At 47.8% G+C, this 24,262-nt stretch overlaps 1 protein-coding gene across 2 annotated transcripts in view; it reads left to right on the forward strand.

The window, feature by feature from the left end:
• The window catches only part of robo2 (roundabout, axon guidance receptor, homolog 2), a 234,005-nt gene that overhangs the window by 158,728 nt on the left and 51,015 nt on the right, over positions 1-24,262 (forward strand). For both annotated transcript variants that reach the window (XM_083637643.1, XM_083637644.1), the window contains exons 6-14: positions 341-477; positions 1,672-1,683; positions 10,613-10,737; positions 12,747-12,918; positions 20,305-20,510; positions 21,663-21,744; positions 21,868-22,030; positions 22,228-22,394; positions 23,791-23,912. In XM_083637643.1, coding sequence (XP_083493769.1) covers positions 341-477; positions 1,672-1,683; positions 10,613-10,737; positions 12,747-12,918; positions 20,305-20,510; positions 21,663-21,744; positions 21,868-22,030; positions 22,228-22,394; positions 23,791-23,912 — 1,186 coding nt within the window. The remainder of the gene's footprint in view (positions 1-340; positions 478-1,671; positions 1,684-10,612; positions 10,738-12,746; positions 12,919-20,304; positions 20,511-21,662; positions 21,745-21,867; positions 22,031-22,227; positions 22,395-23,790; positions 23,913-24,262) is intronic.

The raw sequence follows: 24,262 nt of genomic DNA on the forward strand, positions 1-24,262 counted from the left end.
ACACACACATGCATGCACAGAGGAATATCTTGTGAATATTGAAAGAGTTTGGGGGGTTCCAGCTCAAAGCACACCTCTCTGTACTATGTGTCATTGTTGAATAATTTATCCTCCTCCTTGCAATCTCTATTTGTCAGAGTGAAGCGTTGTGTTTTTGAGCGCTCTTTGAGCACTGTACCTCTCCGAGAAGAAATACACGTTTCATGGCTCTACTGCCAGATACCTCAGCAGGCATGGGGGAAAGAAGCTGATTTATTATTTGTCAGGGGGGTCAAATTTTGATCTGAATTGCTGCTGAACAGGCAGCTTGAATCTCATGATATGACCTCTTTGTTGACAGGTATGAGATCAAGTACGACAAGGACGACTATGTGCTGAGAGTGAAGAAGGCTTCGACCAGCGACGAGGGCACGTTCACCTGCGTGGCAGAGAACCGCGTGGGCAAGCTGGAGGCCTCCGCCTCACTCACCGTCAGAGGTACCAAACCCATTTTACCATCCGCTTTGTCCTCTGTTGTTCTGTTACTAATGTAAGCGCACACGGACAATGGAGGTTATTGTCCTTTTACACCAGTGTGAGGTTTAGATTAACTGTTTAGTCCATGGGGTCTCCTCCACACAATTGGAAGTCCAGACTGCTGACTCCCGCAGCCAAGAGAGATGCGGACAGTCTATGAATCTGTTTAATTATTTACACTTCCGAGTGCAGCGTTGACACCCCCCACCACGCTCCCCCGCACCCCACGGTGGTCTGCTAGCCCGCGCTATCCTCCACGCTGTAACCACCCAGTCAGCAAAGCCATTTCACAGTTTACTGGTGCACACCGCCAGCCGCGCACCCGAGGTTTGCAAGGCTAATAAAAACATTCTAACCATCATCTCGCCTCTTTCACCACTCGTCTTCCCGTTAAAGCGGAGTATTTCAGGTCCCTGTGGAGCGCTTTAAGGCCACACAGGGGCTGGAGGGAGATAAAGTCAGGTTTCGGGTTGAATTTTTACCCCTTCTGGATGTTGGGTTTCTATGAACTCTGGGTTCTGAGAGCGCCGCGTCTCCGTGCTGAAAGCAGAGGATGCTGACTGTAGTGGAAGAGTCTTCTGGATATGGTGTTTGCTCTCAATAGCTGCGGCCCCTGAATGCACCCCTCATGCTATCTTCCTTTAGACGTTCAACTCTGTTTCACTCTGGCTCTCTTCCTCCTGCTCTATCCATCAACACTAGATAAACACGCCTTGCTATTACAAACACACGCCACCCGTTAGAGCTGTAGATTTCATTAATGCAGACAGAGAAGATCCAGTAGGGTATTTGCCTCTTGAGCAGTGGATGCTGTTGCCCCACAGAAGAAAATCGAATTGATTTGGAAGACATTTGGCCACCTGGGGGCGCTAATACCAGGCTGTCCGTGTCCATCAAGGCCCTGAGCTTATCAATAAAACGGCTGGGCGGTGGACAAAGGCCTTCTATTGGATCCGCTCTGTCATGCTGCTTACCCTGTGCCAGAAAGGTGTTGGCCCCCAACACAACATGTCATTCATTCTGACTTTGATTTCTTTTTGTCTTACTTTATTATGTTTGTTCTGTTCCTCTTATGTTGTTTTTATGTGTTTGTGTGTCTGTGTTTTATTTGTTTGTTTTTGTTTTGTATCCACTCCTCCATTGTCGTGTCTCCAGCTCGCCCCGTCGGTAAGTACCCATCCTGCTGATCGGATTCCATCTTGCATGCTCTCCTCATACACATCACTGCATCTGACTGCTTGCCACTCAATGACCCTTGATGTAACGCACTACTCTTGTCTAACAAAGGTGTTGTTGTGCCACAATGTAACAATGTAACAGGTTTACTCCCAGAGTTTTCTTTGCAAATATGTACGTAATCCTTGCAGATTTTGTCCTATACTCCTTATAGCACTACCTGGTTTACTAACCTGAAAAACACTAACTCTTAGCTCTCTAGGGTCTAGACCAGGGATACTCAACTTGCTTTCCCCGGGGGCCACTTTCGTGAAATGATAGAAGGCCAGGAGCTAGTTAATAAACAAACAATATACATTTTTCTGTAGCGGATTGTAGGTTTTTGGGGTGTCAGCCGGAGTTTAGTCTGACAATGTTGTGCACACCGGATAGTTAGTTAGGTTAATTTAGTTAGGTTAAGTACATACATACTGTAAGTGCCTGGGTAGCAAGCAGACGGCAGTATTTGACAATTTAGCAGCTAAATCATAGATTATTGAAAGATATTCCATATTCCAGACTGAAATGCTATAACAGAAGTGGAGTATTGGCCAGAATGACATGAACATTTAGACACTTATTCAGCAGGTATCTTGCATGTTGCGTTCAGGTGCACTGTAAAGATTTTTTTTTTTTTTTTTTTTTTTTTGCAATTCCATTGCAGGCCGCAAGTTGAGTATCACTGGTCTAGACTGTACGCTCTGTCCTTCATTATGAGTGGATACGGCCTGCAGTCTGATAGTCTCAGACATAGCCATTGTCTGTCGTCTCATATGGTTGTCTCTCCCCCCTCCCTGCTGTACCAGGATGCGTTAACTTGCACGTCTTGAGGCCATCTGTGGATTTCTTCTGGTGCTAGAACACAAAGCTGAGATCTGTGTATCTTGGACGGGCTTCTTTTCCTTCTGATCCCCGAGATAGAGCGAGGGAATCTCAATACGTTTTTCCACAGATTGGGAAAAAGGGCGAGTGACAGCAATTTGATAGACGTTAAGATCTTTAAAGTGTTGTGAGATGGAGTGAGTGAGAAGGGGACATGTGGAGGAAAAAAGGTGTGCTGTTTGCTAGAGAGAGGTGGACCGCAGGGAAGAGAGATATTCTATGTGCTGGGAGGAGGAGAGACAGGAGGGGAGTGACACAGAGTGGCAGAAGGAGCCCAGACAGACACTGCCTCAATAATGGCGGGACCTTGGCTGCCAAAACAGCAGTGGCTGTCCGACGATTGTCACAAACTGTCAGCTCCCAAGAAGATGGAGGAAAGAACACATTCACCCTGGCTGGGAAAGACACAGTAATTGCCGTCGACTTCTGAATAAAATATGATTGAATGTGGGACAGGAGGGAAGGAAATGCTTCTGGGTGTGTGGGCGTGTGCTGTATGAGTGTCTATCTGTCTATCTGTTGTTCTTTTCTCCCTCGCTGGAGTTTGGTGCCGAGCCCTCTCTCCAACCGCGGGCAGATGTGACTTGTCATGAATTAAATATGGAGGCCCGATCATGTGTTTCCTTCACAGGGGACAGGAAGCAGCCTCTCACATGTCATTAAGGGTCTCTGAATCCAAACAGGACCAGTGTGAGGTCGCCCTGAGCCAAGCTGTGAACCTGTCACACACTGGCTTCCTCTTGATCTGTCTGCACGTTTGATCTATGCTTCTCTGTGTGGGCTTTCCCTCCTCAGTCCACACCTCCCCCGAAGTATTATTCTATTTTTTTCAAATAGTTAACGATTTAAAATCTACGAAGGGAGATGGACTCTGAGATTAAATTTGTGCCACCAGGAAAAGCCAGAAAGCAAGAAATACATATTTTACATTCAACGGTACAGTTGCGGTCTATTTTAAACAATGCAGTTGCTGTCCACACTAGGGTGTCGCACAGCCAAGCATAAAGAGAACAACCTCTTTGCTAATAAGAGGGACCCAATTAGGAAAAACAAATCAGCCTCCATTGATGCCAGGTTTTTAGCAAAGCTGTTTGACTAAATATTTCTTTCTATTCATTTGGTTAAATCTAGCTAACATCACAACACCCCTGGTTGCTGGTTTTTGTTATACACCACAGATGGCCTAAGTAAGTAAAATTACAGAAAAAGAAGATGTACCTGGTAAATAATGGCAAATAAAATGGTTGGTAAACTATGACCCCTAGCTGTTGAACATAACCCAAAAAACAATACAAACAAGAACCAATTATACTTTCACAAAGCATTGATTCATGCCATGCCCGAGGATAAGAAACACAAGATAGATTGAGCGTGTGAGGAAGGCGGGAAGGCAGTGATGGAGCAGTCTGTAAGGGGTTAAACCACACTGTGAGTGAGTGGTGGTAATGCAGTGAAGGCAGTGATGGAGCAGTCTGTAAGGGGTTAAACCACACTGTGAGTGAGTGGTGGTAATGCAGTGAAGGCAGTGATGGAGCAGTCTGTAAGGTGTTAAATCACACTGTGAGTGAGTGGTGGTAATGCAGTGAAGGCAGTGATGGAGCAGTCTGTAAGGTGTTAAATCACACTGTGAGTGAGTGGTGGTAATGCAGTGAAGGCAGTGATGGAGCAGTCTGTAAGGTGTAAAACCACACTGTGAGTGAGTGAGTGGTAATGCAGTGAAGGCAGTGATGGAGCAGTCTGTAAGGTGTTAAACCACACTGTGAGTGAGTGAGTGGTGGTAATGCAGTGAAGGCAGTGATGGAGCAGTCTGTAAGGTGTAAAACCACACTGTGAGTGAGTGAGTGGTAATGCAGTGAAGGCAGTGATGGAGCAGTCTGTAAGGTGTAAAACCACACTGTGAGTGAGTGGTGGTAATGCAGTGAAGGCAGTGATGGAGCAGTCTGTAAGGTGTAAAACCACACTGTGAGTGAGTGAGTGGTAATGCAGTGAAGGCAGTGATGGAGCAGTCTGTAAGGTGTAAAACCACACTGTGAGTGAGTGGTGGTAATGCAGTGAAGGCAGTGATGGAGCAGTCTGTAAGGTGTAAAACCACACTGTGAGTGAGTGGTGGTAATGCAGTGAAGGCAGTGATGGAGCAGTCTGTAAGGTGTAAAACCACACTGTGAATGAGTGGTGGTAATGCAGTGAAGGCAGTGATGGAGCAGTCTGTAAGGTGTAAAACCACACTGTGAGTGAGTGAGTGGTAATGCAGTGAAGGCAGTGATGGAGCAGTCTGTAAGGTGTAAAACCACACTGTGAGTGAGTGGTGGTAATGCAGTGAAGGCAGTGATGGAGCAGTCTGTAAGGTGTAAAACCACACTGTGAGTGAGTGGTGGTAATGCAGTGAAGGCAGTGATGGAGCAGTCTGTAAGGTGTAAAACCACACTGTGAATGAGTGGTGGTAATGCAGTGAAGGCAGTGATGGAGCAGTCTGTAAGGTGTAAAACCACACTGTGAGTGAGTGGTGGTAATGCAGTGAAGGCAGTGATGGAGCAGTCTGTAAGGTGTTAAACCACACTGTGAGTGAGTGGTGGTAATGCAGTGAAGGCAGTGATGGAGCAGTCTGTAAGGTGTAAAACCACACTGTGAATGAGTGGTGGTAATGCAGTGAAGGCAGTGATGGAGCAGTCTGTAAGGTGTAAAACCACACTGTGAGTGAGTGGTGGTAATGCAGTGAAGGCAGTGATGGAGCAGTCTGTAAGGTGTTAAACCACACTGTGAGTGAGTGGTGGTAATGCAGTGAAGGCAGTGATGAGAGCAGTCTGTAAGGTGTTAAACCACACTGTGAGTGAGTGGTGGTAATGCAGTGAAGGCAGTGATGGAGCAGTCTGTAAGGTGTTAAACCACACTGTGAGTGAGTGGTGGTAATGCAGTGAAGGCAGTGATGAGAGCAGTCTGTAAGGTGTTAAACCACACTGTGAGTGAGTGGTGGTAATGCAGTGAAGGCAGTGATGGAGCAGTCTGTGAGGTGTAAAACCACACTGTGAGTGAGTGGTGGTAATGCAGTGAAGGCAGTGATGGAGCAGTCTGTGAGGTGTAAAACCACACTGTGAGTGAGTGGTGGTAATGCAGTGAAGGCAGTGATGGAGCAGTCTGTGAGGTGTAAAACCACACTGTGAGTGAGTGGTGGTAATGCAGTGAAGGCAGTGATGGAGCAGTCTGTGAGGTGTAAAACCACACTGTGAGTGAGTGGTGGTAATGCAGTGAAGGCAGTGATGAGAGCAGTCTGTAAGGTGTTAAACCACACTGTGAGTGAGTGCTTCATGGTAATGCAGTGAAGGCAGTGATGGAGCAGTCTGTAAGGTGTTAAACCACACTGTGTGAGTGAGTGGTGGTAATGCAGTGAAGGCAGTGATGGAGCAGTCTGTAAGGGGTTAAACCACACTGTGTGAGTGAGTGGTGGTAATGCAGTGAAGGCAGTGATGGAGCAGTCTGTAAGGTGTTAAACCACACTGTGAGTGAGTGGTGGTAATGCAGTGAAGGCAGTGATGGAGCAGTCTGTAAGGTGTTAAACCACACTGTGAGTGAGTGGTGGTAATGCAGTGAAGGCAGTGATGGAGCAGTCTGTAAGGTGTAAAACCACACTGTGAGTGAGTGGTGGTAATGCAGTGAAGGCAGTGATGGAGCAGTCTGTAAGGGGTTAAACCACACTGTGAATGAGTGGTGGTAATGCAGTGAAGGCAGTGATGGAGCAGTCTGTAAGGTGTAAAACCACACTGTGAGTGAGTGGTGGTAATGCAGTGAAGGCAGTGATGGAGCAGTCTGTAAGGGGTTAAACCACACTGTGAATGAGTGGTGGTAATGCAGTGAAGGCAGTGATGGAGCAGTCTGTAAGGTGTAAAACCACACTGTGAGTGAGTGGTGGTAATGCAGTGAAGGCAGTGATGGAGCAGTCTGTAAGGTGTAAAACCACACTGTGAGTGAGTGGTGGTAATGCAGTGAAGGCAGTGATGGAGCAGTCTGTAAGGTGTAAAACCACACTGTGAGTGAGTGGTGGTAATGCAGTGAAGGCAGTGATGGAGCAGTCTGTAAGGTGTAAAACCACACTGTGAGTGAGTGCTTCATGGTAATGCAGTGAAGGCAGTGATGAGAGCAATCTGTAAGGGGTTAAACCACACTGTGTGAGTGAGTGGTGGTAATGCAGTGAAGGCAGTGATGGAGCAGTCTGTAAGGTGTTAAACCACACTGTGAGTGAGTGAGTGAGTGGTGGTAATGCAGTGAAGGCAGTGATGGAGCAGTCTGTAAGGTGTAAAACCACACTGTGAGTGAGTGGTGGTAATGCAGTGAAGGCAGTGATGGAGCAGTCTGTAAGGTGTTAAACCACACTGTGTGAGTGAGTGGTGGTAATGCAGTGAAGGCAGTGATGGAGCAGTCTGTAAGGTGTTAAACCACACTGAGTGAGTGAGTGGTGGTAATGCAGTGAAGGCAGTGATGGAGCAGTCTGTAAGGGGTTAAACCACACTGAGTGAGTGAGTGGTGGTAATGCAGTGAAGGCAGTGATGGAGCAGTCTGTAAGGGGTAAAACCACACTGTGAGTGAGTGAGTGGTGGTAATGCAGTGAAGGCAGTGATGAGAGCAGTCTGTAAGGGGTTAAACCACACTGTGTGAGTGAGTGGTGGTAATGCAGTGAAGGCAGTGATGGAGCAGTCTGTAAGGTGTTAAACCACACTGAGTGAGTGAGTGGTGGTAATGCAGTGAAGGCAGTGATGGAGCAGTCTGTAAGGTGTTAAACCACACTGAGTGAGTGAGTGGTGGTAATGCAGTGAAGGCAGTGATGGAGCAGTCTGTAAGGGGTTAAACCACACTGAGTGAGTGAGTGGTGGTAATGCAGTGAAGGCAGTGATGGAGCAGTCTGTAAGGGGTAAAACCACACTGTGAGTGAGTGAGTGAGTGAGTGGTGGTAATGCAGTGAAGGCAGTGATGGAGCAGTCTGTAAGGTGCTAAACCACACTGTGAGTGAGTGCTTCATGGTAATGCAGTGAAGGCAGTGATGGAGCAGTCTGTAAGGTGTTAAACCACACTGTGAGTGAGTGCTTCATGGTAATGCAGTGAATGCAGTGATGGAGCAGTCTGTAAGGGGTTAAACCACACTGAGTGAGTGAGTGGTGGTAATGCAGTGAAGGCAGTGATGGAGCAGTCTGTAAGGTGTTAAACCACACTGTGAGTGAGTGAGTGGTGGTAATGCAGTGAAGGCAGTGATGAGAGCAGTCTGTAAGGTGTTACACCACACTGAGTGTGAGTGCTTCATGGTAATGCAGTGAAGGCAGTGATGGAGCAGTCTGTAAGGTGTTACACCACACTGAGTGTGAGTGCTTCATGGTAATGCAGTGAATGCAGTGATGGAGCAGTCTGTAAGGGGTTAAACCACACTGAGTGAGTGAGTGGTGGTAATGCAGTGAAGGCAGTGATGGAGCAGTCTGTAAGGTGTTACACCACACTGTGAGTGAGTGAATGGTGGTAATGCAGTGAAGGCAGTGATGAGAGCAGTCTGTAAGGTGTAAAACCACACTGTGAATGAGTGAGTGGTGGTAATGCAGTGAAGGCAGTGATGAGAGCAGTCTGTAAGGTGTAAAACCACACTGAGTGTGAGTGCTTCATGGTAATGCAGTGAAGGCAGTGATGGAGCAGTCTGTAAGGTGTTAAACCACACTGTGAGTGGTGGTAATGCAGTGAAGGCAGTGATGGAGCAGTCTGTAAGGTGTAAAACCACACTGAGTGTGAGTGCTTGGTGGTAATGCAGTGAAGGCAGTGATGGAGCAGTCTGTGAGGTGTTAAACCACACTGTGAGTGGTGGTAATGCAGTGAAGGCAGTGATGGAGCAGTCTGTAAGGTGTAAAACCACACTGAGTGTGAGTGCTTGGTGGTAATGCAGTGAAGGCAGTGATGGAGCAGTCTGTGAGGTGTTAAACCACACTGTGAGTGGTGGTAATGCAGTGAAGGCAGTGATGGAGCAGTCTGTGAGGTGTTAAACCACACTGTGAGTGGTGGTAATGCAGTGAAGGCAGTGATGGAGCAGTCTGTGAGGTGTTAAACCACACTGTGAGTGGTGGTAATGCAGTGAAGGCAGTGATGGAGCAGTCTGTAAGGTGTTAAACCACACTGTGAGTGAGTGCTTGGTGGTAATGCAGTGTGTGGGATGGCCAGAGCAGAGGAAGAGATGGGAGGAGGCACAGTCTTTGCCAGAGCCTGATTTAGGAGCTCTGTATCAGGCCCAACATTGTGAGAGCCACAAGATATCCAAGCTGCAGAAGGCCAAACGGGAAGGCAGTTAATCTGCAGCCATCTGTAGCATTCCCAACTGTGTGTATCTTTGACAAATACACACTCCCGAAAAGGGATTACATGGAGAACCCGGCCAAATGGGAAGAGTTTACCCTTACTGGAACCAGCTGGCTTGTCAGTGCAAAGACTTACAAAGAAATCAAAAGAAACAGAAAGGCTGCAAGATGTTTGATTGCAACAATTCATATTTTTCTGTTCGGGAGTTAAAACGTTTTACAGCAAAGAAGAGGAAAATATGCTAAATTATGCATGATAAAGGATAGGCCTTCGCAATATTAAACATTAAAAAGGTTGGATAAAAGAAATATTGCTAAAAAGCACCCAACGTCTGCACTGCCTCAAGGTTATCGCTAACTGTGAAGCTGTAATTTGTTGGTTTTCATGTCCTCTGCTGGAAGCTTCTTTCTTCCTGTCAGGAGGAATGTGTTGATGTCTTCACATGGTCAGCATGGCACCTGTCAGCACGGGGCCACACACCAGTGTCATAGAATAAACACATAGAGAGCCCGGGGTCATGTATCAACTGAGGTCAAGGTTCAGACATCTGCAGAGATCTAGTTTTGCCAGGGGGACAGTTGTGCTAATATTCAGCATTTGCACTTAACGAGTAACACAGCCCAGATGCCAACTGTGTGAAAGATCTTGTAGAGTGCAAAGCGCTTAGTTTATGAAGATAGATTAGGTCCTGTAGCAACACCTCTGTTGATGTTTAGTGATGCATTCCCTTTCCACTGCCCACTGAAATGGTCAGAGCCAATGGCAGAGGTCAGAGGTCAGCCTGCCTCCAGGCAGTCAGACTAGTCAGGGAGTGAGGACAGGTTACTCTGTCCACACTAGAACTTGTATCTTATCTGGAAACTTTTCTGTCTTTGTTATTGAACCACATCACATCCGTCAAGCTGTCAGTCACTGTGGCCTGGCTGCCAGACTGTCGTGAATTGTGACTGAGCAAGTTTCACACTCACAGTAGCCTACTATTTTCAGGTATGATAGATTTTGTCTTCTGTCTGTGATGGAGAGGTGTTAGCTTGAGATCAGGTAAACACTGAAATAGTATTTTCCATCGTTCTCACACCCTCTTTTGATACAACTTTGATCTGAAGTACTGAGCTACGTACCTGTTTTTAGCTGCGACCAACAGCTCTACAGGTCGCTCTGTCGGTCGGTGGGTCCATCAAATTTCCTCCACCCTTTAGGGGCCACGGTTTTCGCCCTAGGAGGCTGACATTTGGCATGAAGGTCGTGTGTGTGTGTGTGTGTGTGTGTGTGTGTGTGTGTGTGTGTGTGTGCGTGCGCGCGCGCGCGTGCGTGCGGTCGCAGCTATTGCGAATTTGCGCTTGTTAGTTAGTATGGGTGTGCCTATGTGTTGTTTCAGATCTAAATGGCATTGTGACCAAGGCACTTCCCTTTGTGAATGCAGACGTGACTGTCATTCATCACCTGGATGAATGGCCAACCTGGTTACCATGGCAACGATAGTCATGACAGTCCTTGGTGTTGGATGGCTAATGTTGCATGGAAGCTCCGTACAGCGTTCTCTTCTTGCTTTGACCATGTGGTACAGTGCTTGTTGTTGCTTGAAACCCCCAAAGCCCCCCGATGGTCTCCAGCCCTAATGTTTGGCCTGACTGTATGCCACCACTCTCCTAACACTGCTGTCTTTGACCTCTGACCCCAGCTGCACCCCAGTTTGTCATCCGGCCAAGGGACCAGATAGTGGCTCAGGGTCGCACTGCCACCTTCCCGTGTGAGACCAGGGGAAACCCTCAGCCTGCTGTCTTCTGGCAGAAGGAGGGAAGTCAGGTAAGACGAAAAACAAACTCACCTCAAAACACAACACAGCGAATCGTAAGCATTTTCTCCTCAAAGTGTGTTGCTTTTTTACACTATTTCCTGCATGTGAAAATGTATTGCCCTCTTACGAGGTAGCATTCATTATGTGCTGTGTGTGTGTCTAGTGTTATCAACACAATGCACTTTGTTTGGAGTCCCTTGGCTCTATGCTCAATTGCTGAGAGTGGGTCATGATTCTTTTGCCCTGCAGTGTTACACACACACACACACACACACACACACACACACACACACACACACACACACACACACACACACACACACACACACACACACACAGACACACACAGACACACGCACACTCACACACACACACACACACACACACACACACACACACACACACACACACACACACACACACACACAGACACACACACACACACACACACACACACAGACACACACACACACACACACACACACACACACACACAGACACACACACACACACACACACACACACACACACACACACACACACACACACACACACACACACACACACACACACACACACAGAGGCACTTCAAACTACACTATCTGTGATCAGTATCTTTAGCACAGAGACACAGATACAGCTTTGTTCAGAGGAGCCGCCAAACGACAGTATGGCTTGCTGGCAAAGCGCTAATCAGTTTCCCCGTGACCCTGCACTGATAAGAACGATCCTATCCCGCGTTAAAGCAGATAACCCATTCAGTTACCTGGGTGTCCTCACAATGCTCAATGACACTGCCAATTACCAGCCTGTTGGGGCTTGTAGATGAGCCAGAGATATGATTCAGGTCTGGCTAGGGTTCAAACACACACACACACACACACACACACACACACACACACACACACACACACACACAGCCTGCGGTCCAGCAATTCTAGTAAAGTGCTACTCAGAGGGAGAACAGTGTGTAACACATAGTTATATGTTCACACAAACATGTCAGTATTATTACTCACCCACTCTGGCTCTTAGCAGTACATGACCTACAGTATATGACTCAGTGATACATGCTGTGAACTCGCTCACATGGTGCACATCTCCACGGGGTGTAACTCGGCGCTTCACATTGAGCCCTGATTATAGATGAGGCTTTTGAAGCGAACGCCCGGAAACCGTTGCAGACGCACGTCCTCGCCATCTCGCCACTTCTCTCAGCCCTCGTGTTTATTGATGTTGGTTCTTCTCTCTGCTTCACACACGCTGACTTAAATACGATATGAAGGTATTTGTTAAGAGAACAAATTAAAGCTGTAATTGAGTACAGTAATTAGGCGAGAGAAAGGCCTTTTTTATCACACTTGAGGATAATGGATTGGGCATCTATCATGTGGAGGTGGGTAGGGCTTAATTAAAAAAACGACATAATTTGTTGCATTAAAGTCATTAAGTGTAATTGAATCCAGCTAATGTATTTTTGTATTTCTTTGTTTGCTGGCTCTCTTTGAGGCTTGAATAAGAAAAAAGGATTAGAACAAAGAAAAGTGTGTGGGTAGCTGAACAGTTAAAAAGAGAGAGAGAGAGAGAGAGAGAGAGAGAGAGGGGGTGATGTTTAGTCAATGTCATCAGTCCTCCCTCAGGCTGTCACAGAGCTCTGATCGCCTCTCATTACCTCTGTTTACTTCCAAATACACAGGATTGATTAAACCTCCCACTTCAGCCATTCTGCAGATATACTATGACTGTATAGTCGGTATAAGCTCAAGTCAGATGGGGTGGTCTCTGTGGGTAAACATAGCCATTATGGGGCTGCGGCAGAGGGGAAAGTATAGTCACCAAAGCCAACAACACCAAGAGTAGAACACTATGGAGCCTCTGGCTTGGCCCGAGAACAAGTACCGTAGCCTTTGTGAAGCCAAGCCATCCTCCGATTGTGTAATTATTCACGTCGTTTTTTTTCCCGGGGCATAACGGGTCCATGTCCTCACTAATTGACTGTTTGTTGCTCTTCCTCCAGAATCTGCTGTTTCCCAACCAGCCCCAGCAGCCCAACAGCCGCTTCTCGGTGTCGCCCGGCGGAGACCTGACCATCTCGGCCGTGCAGCGGGCCGACGCCGGCTACTACATCTGCCAGGCGCTGACCGTGGCAGGCAGCATCCTCGCCAAGGCACAACTGGAGGTCACAGATGGTGAGGAGGGGGGAAACTGACTGACGCACACCACTTTGTCCCGTGCCGGCACACAGGCCAACACACGCCCCCTTAGCGCAAGTGCAGATGCAGTGACGCTGGTGCATACAGGCATAACAGTACAAACACACATGTGCTTTTAATGTAATATGCATGTGTGTTTGATTCACGCTGACATACACTCAGGCATTTACCCCTCGCATTGTTTATACTCACATGAATGAAATCTGATTTTCATTTGTCGTGGTTTAATTGAAGCACATTTCTAACACTGTTGAGTCACTCACTAATATGGAATTTAGCCCTTAGCATCTTTGAAAGTGTAGAAAGAGAAGCCCAAAATGAAATAGTTACTTTTTCCATGTGCAGGAATAAATTGCACTTTTGTTTTAGAAATCTCTGGATGTCAGTTTGCCCATGACCTTCAGTTGCTGTGTTTCTGTGACAAGTTTTTTCTTTTAAAATTTTTCAGACAGAACTTAATTAAAAATTTCTATTACTTTACTTTTTTTTCCTCTGGAGAGGGAATAAAGCATTGCCCTTGAGTCCCTCCAAGTTTAATGATCAGCATTTGGGTGAGGATACACGTACTGTACGTGTGTGTGTGTGTGTGTGTGTGTGTGTGTGTGTGTGTGTGTGTGTGTGTGGGAGAGAGAGAGAGAGAGAAACGGGGGTGGGCATGATTGAGCGAGTGAGTGACAATGGTTTTCTGCTGAATGAATGATGAGCTCCTGCTCGGTGTGGGAGCATCTAATCTACTCAGCTGTTGTGATGGGAAGATAGACGGCCGTCCATATGTCTATCCAAGTACCTGCTAGCAGAAGATTAAAGGCTCTTCTTCTGTACATCATCTGAAACCGCAATGAGTCCACCGCACATACAAAACCACTATCTCTTTTAATTGCTCAGAATAATATATCAGCAGCACAGTTTCCGCCCAAATACTGTATATCGGCTCATCTGCTGTTCTGTTCTCCTTAATATTCTGTTTTTGTGAGGATCTACATCTTCCAAGTTCAGATCTGTGGGGTCGTCTAATGCTGGAATGTGTCAGATGTAACATGTGTGCATGTGAGGAGGAAGGGTTTTAGTCAAGGCTAAGAGGGGGGGGGGGGGGGGGGGGCAGGGTGAGATCATGGCCACACCTGCTGCAGTCTTCAGGTGATTTACTGTCCCGGGACTCGACAACAGCCTGTGGAGTTCAAGGAGATCTGTAATGAGAAATTCCGGATCCACAGAGCCAAGGCCTCCTCCCTACTGTCACTCCTTCACGCCATCAATCCCTGCACCATCAACTCCCCGGACCGAGCATCCTCCCTGCACGTGCCTTTTGTCAGGGGTAGTCATAGATTACTGCCAGGAAATCATGTCTGGAAGTCATGAACCACAGTCAAAAAGAATGATTAACAAACATGGACGCACACGTTAAACACAAGGTGTCATTTGAGCCTACTGTACACTCCAGTATTCACCTTATGTTCCAACACAGGGGTCAGCCAGTTACTTCCTGTTGTGTTTACACTTCCTGTGACAGTACAGTACTAGTGACCAGGTAAAACAGACGATGTTTTGATCAGGAAGTCATAACACACCTGGGTGAAGTGGGCGGGGCTACATAAGGTGAATAATGTCAGTGTGAATGATAAAGGTGAAAGCAGAGACAGACAGAGAGGTGTTAATGAGATACTGTAAGATTCAAGATTCAAGATTCAAGATTCAAGATTCAAGATTTTTATTGTCACTCCATGGTACAAGTACCACGTGTGAAATTCTTGTGCAGTGGACTCCGTTTACGACATAGTACAAATAGGCAACAGCAATAAGTAATAGGCAATAAGAAATAGGCATCAATAAGCAATAAGACAGCAATAGGGCAATAAGAAATAGGCATCTTATAAGCAATAAGACAAGTCGGTGGCTTATACGACAGTGGCATATTCATTGCACATAGGTGCACATGTCATGTGCATACGTTAGACGTGTTCAGACATTCCAAATTCGACGTTTTATACATACATGTGCAAATAGCATGTACCTTATTAAACATACACTTAAATTTACAATTAAACGTTAGGCACCTTATTAAACATACACTTAAATTTACAATTAAACGTTAGGCATCCGTAATAGTAGCAGCTGCAGTACGGTACTGCGGTACGACTACTGCACTATTTGTGCATATTTAGGAGTCTCGTGGCCTGCGGGAAGAAACTGTTCCTCAAGCGATTTGTGCGTGTTTTTGGAACCCTGTATCTCCTCCCTGAGGGTAGCCGGGAGAACAGGCTGTTGTGGGGATGGTTTGTGTCTTTGATGATCTTCAGGGACCTCCTGAGGCACCGCTGGTTATACAGTTCGTGCAGTTCTGGCAACTCGTCTCCTGTTACGTGCTGGGCCGCGCGCCTCACCCTCCGTAGCGCCCTGCGGTCCATGGTGGTACAGTTCCCGTACCAGGCGGTGAAGCAGCCAGTCAGCAGGCTTTCAATGGTGCCTCTGTAGAAGTCCCTGAGGATTTCTTTCCTTAGCCCAAACTTCTTCAGGCGCCTGAGTCCGTGTATTCGCTGTTGGGCCTTTTTGACAACAGTGGCGGTGTGGCCGGCCCAGGTCAGGTCCTGGTGGATGTTGACTCCCAGGTACTTGAAGCTGTCCACCCTTTCCACCACTGTGCCGTTGATGGTGATTGGGGGGTGTGTGCCCCCCCCTCTCCTGTAGTCCACAATGATCTCCTTGGTCTTGGAGACGTTCAGAGAGAGGTGGTTGTCCTGGCACCATTGTTCCAGGACCCTCACCTCCTCTCTGTAGGCCGTCTCGTCGCCCCCCGAGATCAGCCCCACGACTGCTGTGTCGTCTGCAAACTTCACGATGGTGTTTGAAGTTTGAGTCGCCACGCAGTCGTGGGTGTAGAGGTCGTACCAGAAGGGGCTGGAGACGCACCCCTGGGGTGCTCCTATGCTGATGGTCAGCGGGGAGGAGGTGAGGTTGCCCACCCTCACCACCTGGCGGCGGTCTGTCAGGAAGTCCAGGATCCAGTCGCACATCGCTGTGTTTAGTCCCAGGTCCCTGAGTTTGCTTACCAGCCTGGAGGGTACTATGGTGTTGAATGCTGAGCTGTAGTCCACGAACAGCATTCTCACATAGGTGTCCTTCCCCTCCAGGTGGGACAGGGCGGTGTGGAGCACGTGTGCCACTGCATCCGCTGTGCTCCTGTTGGGGCGGTATGCAAACTGCAGCGGGTCGTGGTCCGGGGGGAGTGTGGGACGGATCTTTGATATGACCAGCTTTTCAAGGCACTTGCTGGCTATTGGTGTGAGGGCTATAGGGCGCCAGTCATTGAGGCTGGTCACTTTTTTCTGTTTGGGAATGGGGATGATTGTTGCTGCCTTGAAGCAGGAGGGAACTCGTCGGAGGGAGAGGGACTGGTTGAAGATGTCTGTGTACACGGCTGCCAGCTGGTGGGCGCAGGCCTTGAGGACCCGCCCAGGGATGCCGTCCGGGCCGGCCGCCTTGCGTGGGTTGATACGCAGGAACGACCGGCACACTTCATCCTCAGTGATGGTGAGGGGGCGGTCTGTGGGGGGTGGAGGGTGGGTGGGGTTGGTGGTTAGGTGGGAATGGGGGGGGGTGCGGGTGCTGAGGGGTGGGGGGGAGGAAGGGGGGAGGGGAGGTGATCGGGGGGTGGGGGGGAGGAAGGGGGGTGGGGGGGAGGAAGGGGGGAGGGGAGGTGATTGGGGGGGGGTGAGGAGGAGGGGTGGTGGGGGGGCGGCGAGGGGGAGAGGTGATGGGGGGGGAGAGGTGGCAGGGGGGGGAGGAGGGGAGGAGAGGGGTGATGGGGGGGGAGAGGTGGGGGGGGAGGAGAGGAGGGGGGGTGGGGAGGGGAGGGGTGGTGGGGGGGAGGAGGGAGGGGGGGGTGATGGGGGGGAGGAGAGGGGGAGAGGGGTGGGAGAGGGGGGGGGGAGGAGGGGAGGCGCTCTGGCAGAGGGGTCGAACCTAGCGTAGAACGCGTTGAGTTCGTCCGGTAGGGTGGGTGACGTGCTGGGGTTCTGTCGTTTCACCTCTTTGAAGTCTGTGGCAGCATGGAGCCCTCTCCACAGGTGTCTGGGGTTGTTAGTGTCCAGTTTTGACTCCAGCTGCCTTCCATAATCTCTACGTGCTATTTTTATAGCGGTCCGGAGGGCATATTGTGCCTGCTTGTATTGGTCAGTTGTGCCAGAGCTGAAGGCGGTGGTCCTGGCGTGAAGGGCGGCCCTGACGTCGCTGTTGACCCAAGGCTTTTGGTTCGGCATTATTTTGACTTTTTTTGTGGGGACTATGTCGTCGGTGCACTTCTTTATGAAGCATGACACCGTATCTGCATACTCGCCCAGGTCTCCTGCAGCTTTGAACTCCTCCCACACCACTTGGTCAAAGCAGTCCCTCAGGATGTCGTCTGATTGGTCTGACCAGCAGTGGGCGGTTCGGAATGCTGGGGGTTGTCTTTTTAGTTTTTGTTTGTACCTGGGTACAAGTAGGATGGAGGCGTGGTCCGATTTGCCGAAAGGGGGGCGAGGGACGTCTTTGTAGCCATGTCGGATGTTTGAGTAACATTTGTCCAGTGTGTTACTGCCTCGCGTGGGGAAGTGAATGTGCTGGTACAATGTGTGCATTCTGCCTCTCAGGTTTGCCCTGTTAAAATCCCCAGTCACCACCAGGGCCATTTCGGGTTGTTTTGTCTCCTGTGCACTGATGGCGCGTTGCAGCTCTTTCAGTGCGACAGTCACGTTCGCTTGTGGAGGAACGTATACACCCATGATGGTGACTGTCGTGAATTCCCTCGGACTCCAGAACGGCACGCATTGTACCATTACATATTCAAGATCTGCTGAGCAGTGTTTCCCAATGTCTGTGGTGTTTACACACCAGTTTTCGTTAATCATAAGACATACGCCCCCTCCCTTCTTCTTACCGGATTGTTCGTTTCTGTCTCCTCTGAATACACTGAATCCTGGTAGCGCGATAGAGTGGTCCGTTGTGTCAGGAGTAAGCCAGGTTTCCGTTAGGCACAGAACATTGCATCGCGCTATGTCTTTTTGGTATTGTGCACGCGCTCTTAGTTCACAAAGTTTATTCTCCAGCGATTGAACATTTGCCAGCAGTATGCTTGGGAGAGGTGGTTTATCCGCGCGCTTCCTCAAGCGGGCGAGAAGCCCCCCTCTCTTCCCCCTCCTCCAGCGTTGTTTTTTGAGTTCAGGAAAATCCGTAAGATCTGGAGCTTGCCAGTTGCTGTTGGGATATATCCGTTCTTTCCTGATTTTGATCAGCGCGTCCCTGTTGTATTTTATTCCGACGCTGATTTCCATGTTATATCCGCTGGTGTCCGTGCCTCCGTTCTCTGCCTCCATGGCGGGGGCGCGGGGCTGTTGTTTGTTGTTGTTTTTTGCGTGCGAGCGGACAAAGCGGGCAGAGCGGGTCCCCGCCGTCGCGGTTTCTTGCAAAGAAAAGTGCGAAGACGCCACTATCTACACTATTCAGTTACACTGTTATATACAATAGATATTTACAAAGCAAGTCGAAGCAACGAAATCAAAACAAAACGCGTTTACACTGGAATACAAGCCTATTTGTCTATGAAGTCACTAGAGCTCCCTAGCGAGTCGCCTTCTCCCGGCGCCATCTTCTATCATTCACAGTAAGGTGAACTACAGCCAAATAAGACCCTGGCTAGTCTGATGTGGGTGCTTTGAATGCTCTCTTGGCTTAGTTTATGATTTAGAGGATCACTTTTGATTCATTATGACCACTGTTTGCCCCAACGCTAACATTCCACAGGACTGAAATAAGAAGTGAGATATATTATTATTGAACTTGATGTAATACATTTGGCCTTGCAGTAGATCATACAGTGCCGTTTTTCCTCTGTCTGAAGTGAGCCAAACCAAAGGGGCGACCATAACACAGCAAAAGTGTGTTATTACTTGGAATTTGCTGCCTTTTCTCAGATATGGCTGCCGGAGAGAAAGTAGAGTAGGAGCGGAAACAGAGGGTGTGATGATGTGTTGAAAGGTTACAGAGGTAGACTTGGTAATTAGCCCCCGCAGGTCCGCCATCATTAATCCATACTGTACCTTGTAATTCATGTGGGCTCTGTGATGCCAGGGGGACTCAGCATTATTCAACTCTACATATATAAAGTGCCTATGTGTTAGAGTGCTAACTCACTAAGAGATCACCTCTGACACATCCACTATTTCATAGACGGAACCCACAGGCATCTCTCGGCACATTATTGCAAATGCATATATTCATTCAAGTGGGATTCAACATAACATTAGCATCAATCTAAAGACAAATGAGCGCAAACTCCCGAAAAGGGCTGTTTTCTTTCAGACTATTTATGTTTGCAGGGTTTTTCCTGGCTCAGAATGGGCCTTTCGGGGAGACTATGCCTGCCAGTTAGCCTGAGCATGATTGGTCCATGTAAAGACTGAACTTTGGGGGCGCGGCTCACCTGGTAGAGCACGTACCACTAAGGCTTAGTCCTTCACACGGCCGACCCGGGTTTGAATCCGACCCCGTGGTCCTTTGCCACATGTCCCCCCCCCCCCCCCCAACCTACATTTAAAGGCACTTCAATGTAAATGGCACCTGGGAAATCTTGAAATTCTCTAGAATGATATACAAATGCTTGATTTTGGGTTAGTGTGTACTCTGGGTTGTCCTGCATACAACCGTACAGTATCAGTCATTGTCAGAACGTATGTGTTTTTACTGCACCTCCAGTTTCAGATGTCCCTCACAGTTTAGTGGGATGTTTTAATTTATCAGGCTAAAAACTCTTTGGGAGGTGCCAGAAATTCCTCTATGCAGGAAAAACCCTGATCCGTGGTTGAAATGAAGGAACCTTTTATTCCCACTGAGTCCACCTTGTCATGCGGGCTTGTTTCATTCATGTAGATCACTGGTATTGAAATACACCTTTTATTGTTTCCCACACTGAACATGATGGAGTATTTTTCTGAACCACAGGGAGTCAATAGGCGAGCCTCACCACCACACTGTACCACAGAGTCTAGAGTAGTGTATAAATATAAGGCTATCCAGGCAGTAACTGGAAACTGCTTAGCATCCCCCCTGCCACATCAATGAAACTGGAAAACGCTACTCAGCTGTTTTTTCCCCCCCTGCTTCCTGGAAATCTAGGATATAGTCATTGTTCTGTGGTACAATTACAAGACCTACTGAGAAAATAGGCTACTTTATGATAGATAACCACATCCACCACACACTCTTTTTATGATAAATCCGCTATTTTACAGTCAAACCCCCTCGTTTAAGCTTCGACAGTGTCACTGAGCGTACTGTGTAAAATGCTATTGTGTCACTTTGCTCACCAACTCTGTGTTTGTATGCCAGTGCTCACAGACAGGCCGCCTCCCATCATTCGCCAGGGCCCGTCCAATCAGACTCTGGGGGTGGACAGTGTGGCCTTGCTGAAGTGCCAGGCGTCAGGAGAGCCCATACCCTCCATCAGCTGGCTGAAGGATGGGGTCAGTCTGCTGGGCAAGGACCCCCGCATGTCCCTCCAGGAGCTGGGCAGCCTCCAGATCAAGAGCATCAAGGTGACATCTTTTACTGGGCTTATATGCACAACCAATACTGTGTTATTGCATTTACTTTGTCCAAAACCACATTTTAGTTCACGCCCTTTCCATCGCCACCTACTTCAACCTCCATCAATCTGGTATTCACCCTGCCTTTTCTTTGCATCATATCCTGGTCACGCCACTCTATCCTCTCACTGTTGTGACTAGCATTGTTATTATGTATCTTCATTTAGCACGTGTACTATAATGTGCTGTCGCGTGTATCTGCGCGCCCTTTAAGCATGCAACAATATAGGATACAAGCATTGAAGAATTCAATAGTACATGGCTTAAGTGTAACGTAGATGGGCCAGAGTAATCATAATGCCTTGAAGAGATGAATAGGTAGTATTGATTTTTGTAAATTGTTTGATACTATCACTTAGTGGAAACGACAGCTCCTGCAAGGCTCAGCTGTGCAGGCTGTTGCAAGGGACTCCAGCTGTACCATGCAAACACGTATGCACACACACGCACACACGTGCGCGTACACGCACGCGCACGTTTAGAGTAGATTAAATTGAAAGCGCTCACATCCTCCTTTCCCCACTCTGAGGCCTCCGTGGAATATCTATTACGCTTGACATTACGCTGACATTTTATTTAATAAATGGAAAGAAGGCGCAGGGACAAAAAACCAACAAACAAGCGAGCTTCCTGAGAGGGATGGAGAGACAAGCCAGCTGTCATCGGTCCAGGGGGCTCCAGCAGCCCCCCCACCCTAAATTAATTAGCCCTGCTTTGTTGTGGTCTGCAGGACAGTGGGGGGAATAAGGTGGGGTGGGGGGGGGCGAGTGGGAAAGTGATGGTGAGTAGAAAATGGAATTCATTAGGAAATTAGCGTCAGCACTTTGAGGCACTCACAAATGACACAATTTGGCCCGCGCCAGATGAGATCATCAAGTCACCTCAGCGTTTCTTTTCTTTTTTACATTTCAGTGAGGAGTGAAGACCCCTCTTATTCACTCATTACTGTCACTTTCTGGATCTACAAAATGAAATGTCCCTTTCACTAAATGTGTTATTAGTGGAGTCATGTAGCGACACATTTTGATGTGTGTGTGTGTGTGTGTGTGTGTGTGTGTGCGTGCGTGCGTGTGCGTGCTTACGTTGTCTGTTCCACTCCAGCTCTCAGACTCTGGGATCTACACATGTGTGGCTGCCAGCTCCAGCGGGGAAACATCGTGGAGCGCTTTTTTGGAAGTCAAAGGTACAACACGGCATCGTGATTTGGTGCATTTTTATTTAAAGATGAAGAAAAAAAGATCTACTTGTCAGCTCTACTTTTCATTAGAGAACCTGGCTTTCATAATGTCTGTGAATCTCCGTTCAGAATCCGGAGTGCTGCTCATAAAGAACCGTGATGACAACGAGCTTCCCGGGCCGCCGTCTAAGCCTCAGGTCACCGATGTCACCAAGAACAGTGTGTCCCTGTCCTGGCAGCCCGGCATGGTCGGAGCCTCACCCGTGTCCTCCTTTGTCATTGAGGCCTTCAGGTTTGTCTTATCATCCTACTCTCTCCCACTGCAGTAGCAGCATGATTCTCAGGCGCAGATCTAATATTATCTGTACACTATGTTCCTGGATGGAATGTTCTTGTATGCTCCTGTAATACTGTTTGTCCCAGACCACACACACACAAAAAACATGCTGCAACATAGTGTGTAATAATCCTCTCTCTCTTCTAATGCAGTCAGTCAGTGAGCAACAGCTGGCAAACAGTAGCAGATCATATCAAAGCCACTCAGTTCACGGTCAAAGGTCTCCGTCCCAACACCATCTACCTGTTCATGGTCCGAGCCGTCAACAACCAGGGCCTGAGCGACCCCAGCCCCATGTCTGAACCGGTCCGAACACAAGGTGCCTCACACAACTCCAATACGAATACACAGAATTTCCACAGGCAGTGTTTGTTGAATACGTGTGCGGTTATTTCAGTAATTGTCATAGTCACTGCCCTTATGTATCCTTTTCTTTTCTGACGTGTCTTCACTTTAGTGTCATTTGTGCTGCTACTGAGAGGGGAAGGTCCTTGTCATCGTGCTCCTCCCACTCATAGTGTGATAGTTATCGGTCCCGCTCAGCAATGTGCGGTGAATTGCTAAAGTGACATCCTGCAGAACTTTCCAGAGGTCAAAGTCTCCCTCTCAGCCCAGCTCATTAGGGCTACACTTAGGCAATTATGTAAAATAAGCATGTCTACTTTTGGAAGGCCTAACTCACTTAGAGCAATCCCTGCTATGTTAATGATCATAACAGGAGAAAATGACTGCCTGCAAACCCAAAGAAGATTTGATTAAGGTGCCGGACAGACCACAGTCTCTAGATTACGTTGATATGATAAGTCCTCCGCCAAAATAGCCCTGCAACCTTTGGCCGAGCACTGCCAAACACACGCCAAACGTGTGCTCTTCATAGAGAGAGCAGGGGAGTCCATATTTGAATCGCAGCATATCTCTCACTTGCTGAGCTGAATTTCTTGAGATGATGCATAGACGTGTTTATTGACAATGGCAGCCATTGATGATGAATTGATTTCTCATGTCCTCTTAACTGCATTTGGCCTGTCTTGCCCCATTAGTGTGGTCTGTGATTCATGACTATGTTGGCTTGTCTGAATGAAGCTCTTTTGAAATATCATTTCCACTTATGAGCTGTTTGCTCCTCTTGTTTCCCCCTCAGTAAATAACTCCAAAATATGCTCAATTGCCAGTAGAGAGCCTCTCTTCAACCACATCCACTCTCTCATGCATGGCGTTTTTTTTATTGCTTTTCACTGAAAACACATGCATGTGTTCAATCGGAAATGAGCTGGAAAATAATAGTGTCATGGTGACCATTCATCTCCCTCTCCAATATGTCTGGGGTGAGTGGGGTCGTGCTTTGAGAGTTCATCCGCTGACGTGGTTGTTCAGTCAGGCCTCAGTGAGAGCAGACAAGTCGCAGATCTAAAGGGCTTTTCCAGTCCAAGTCTCCGTTCTTTTCTCCACACCACACACGTGCCCTCATACAAAACGGAATGAGCTCATTTTAATGCAGATGAAGTTGCTTCTTTTCAAACGAAGTCGTGATCGCTGAGTGTAAGCTTCTTTTGTTGAATTCAGTCTATTCAGTCACTCTTAACAATACGACTTCTCTCTGATGGTGATGGACTGGGGCTTATTGTGAGACATTGGGTGAGCTGTGAGAAAACCAAGTGGAAATGGGCAAAAATTGTTTCTCTCTCTCTCTCTCTCTCTCTCTCTCTCTCTCATAGATATAAGTCCTCCAGCTCAGGGTGTGGACCACAGACATGTACAGAAGGAGCTTGGCGAGGTCATTGTTCGTTTGCACAACCCAGTCGTCCTGAGTCCCACAACCATTCAGGTCACATGGACAGTAAGTACTGCTGTTGTCACCCCATCGTGTTTTGCGTATAATAACTATATTTAAGAGAGTACAGATGTTTTATTTGTTTGCTTGAATACTTACTGGAAAACCCTGAATACAAGAAATCAAACAGTCCTCTGATATTCTTCTTACGTCGTTCTTTTACATCTTTGATTTTACAACCTTGAGTCATGAAGTCAAGAGAGTTGATATTAACAGTAGACTCATCTTTGAAGCCAGATGCACGCACTGCACTGTAGGTGTAGTTCCTCAGGGCGCCCATTTGTTTTTATGTGAGGAAATTTTGGTCATGTTCTTCCCCGAGACTGCACCTTTGAAATATTGTAATTGCCGACTTA

The sequence above is a fragment of the Poromitra crassiceps genome (genome assembly GCF_964638095.1).
Source record: "Poromitra crassiceps genome assembly, chromosome: 5".
In the NCBI taxonomy this organism is placed as follows: domain Eukaryota; kingdom Metazoa; phylum Chordata; class Actinopteri; order Beryciformes; family Melamphaidae; genus Poromitra; species Poromitra crassiceps.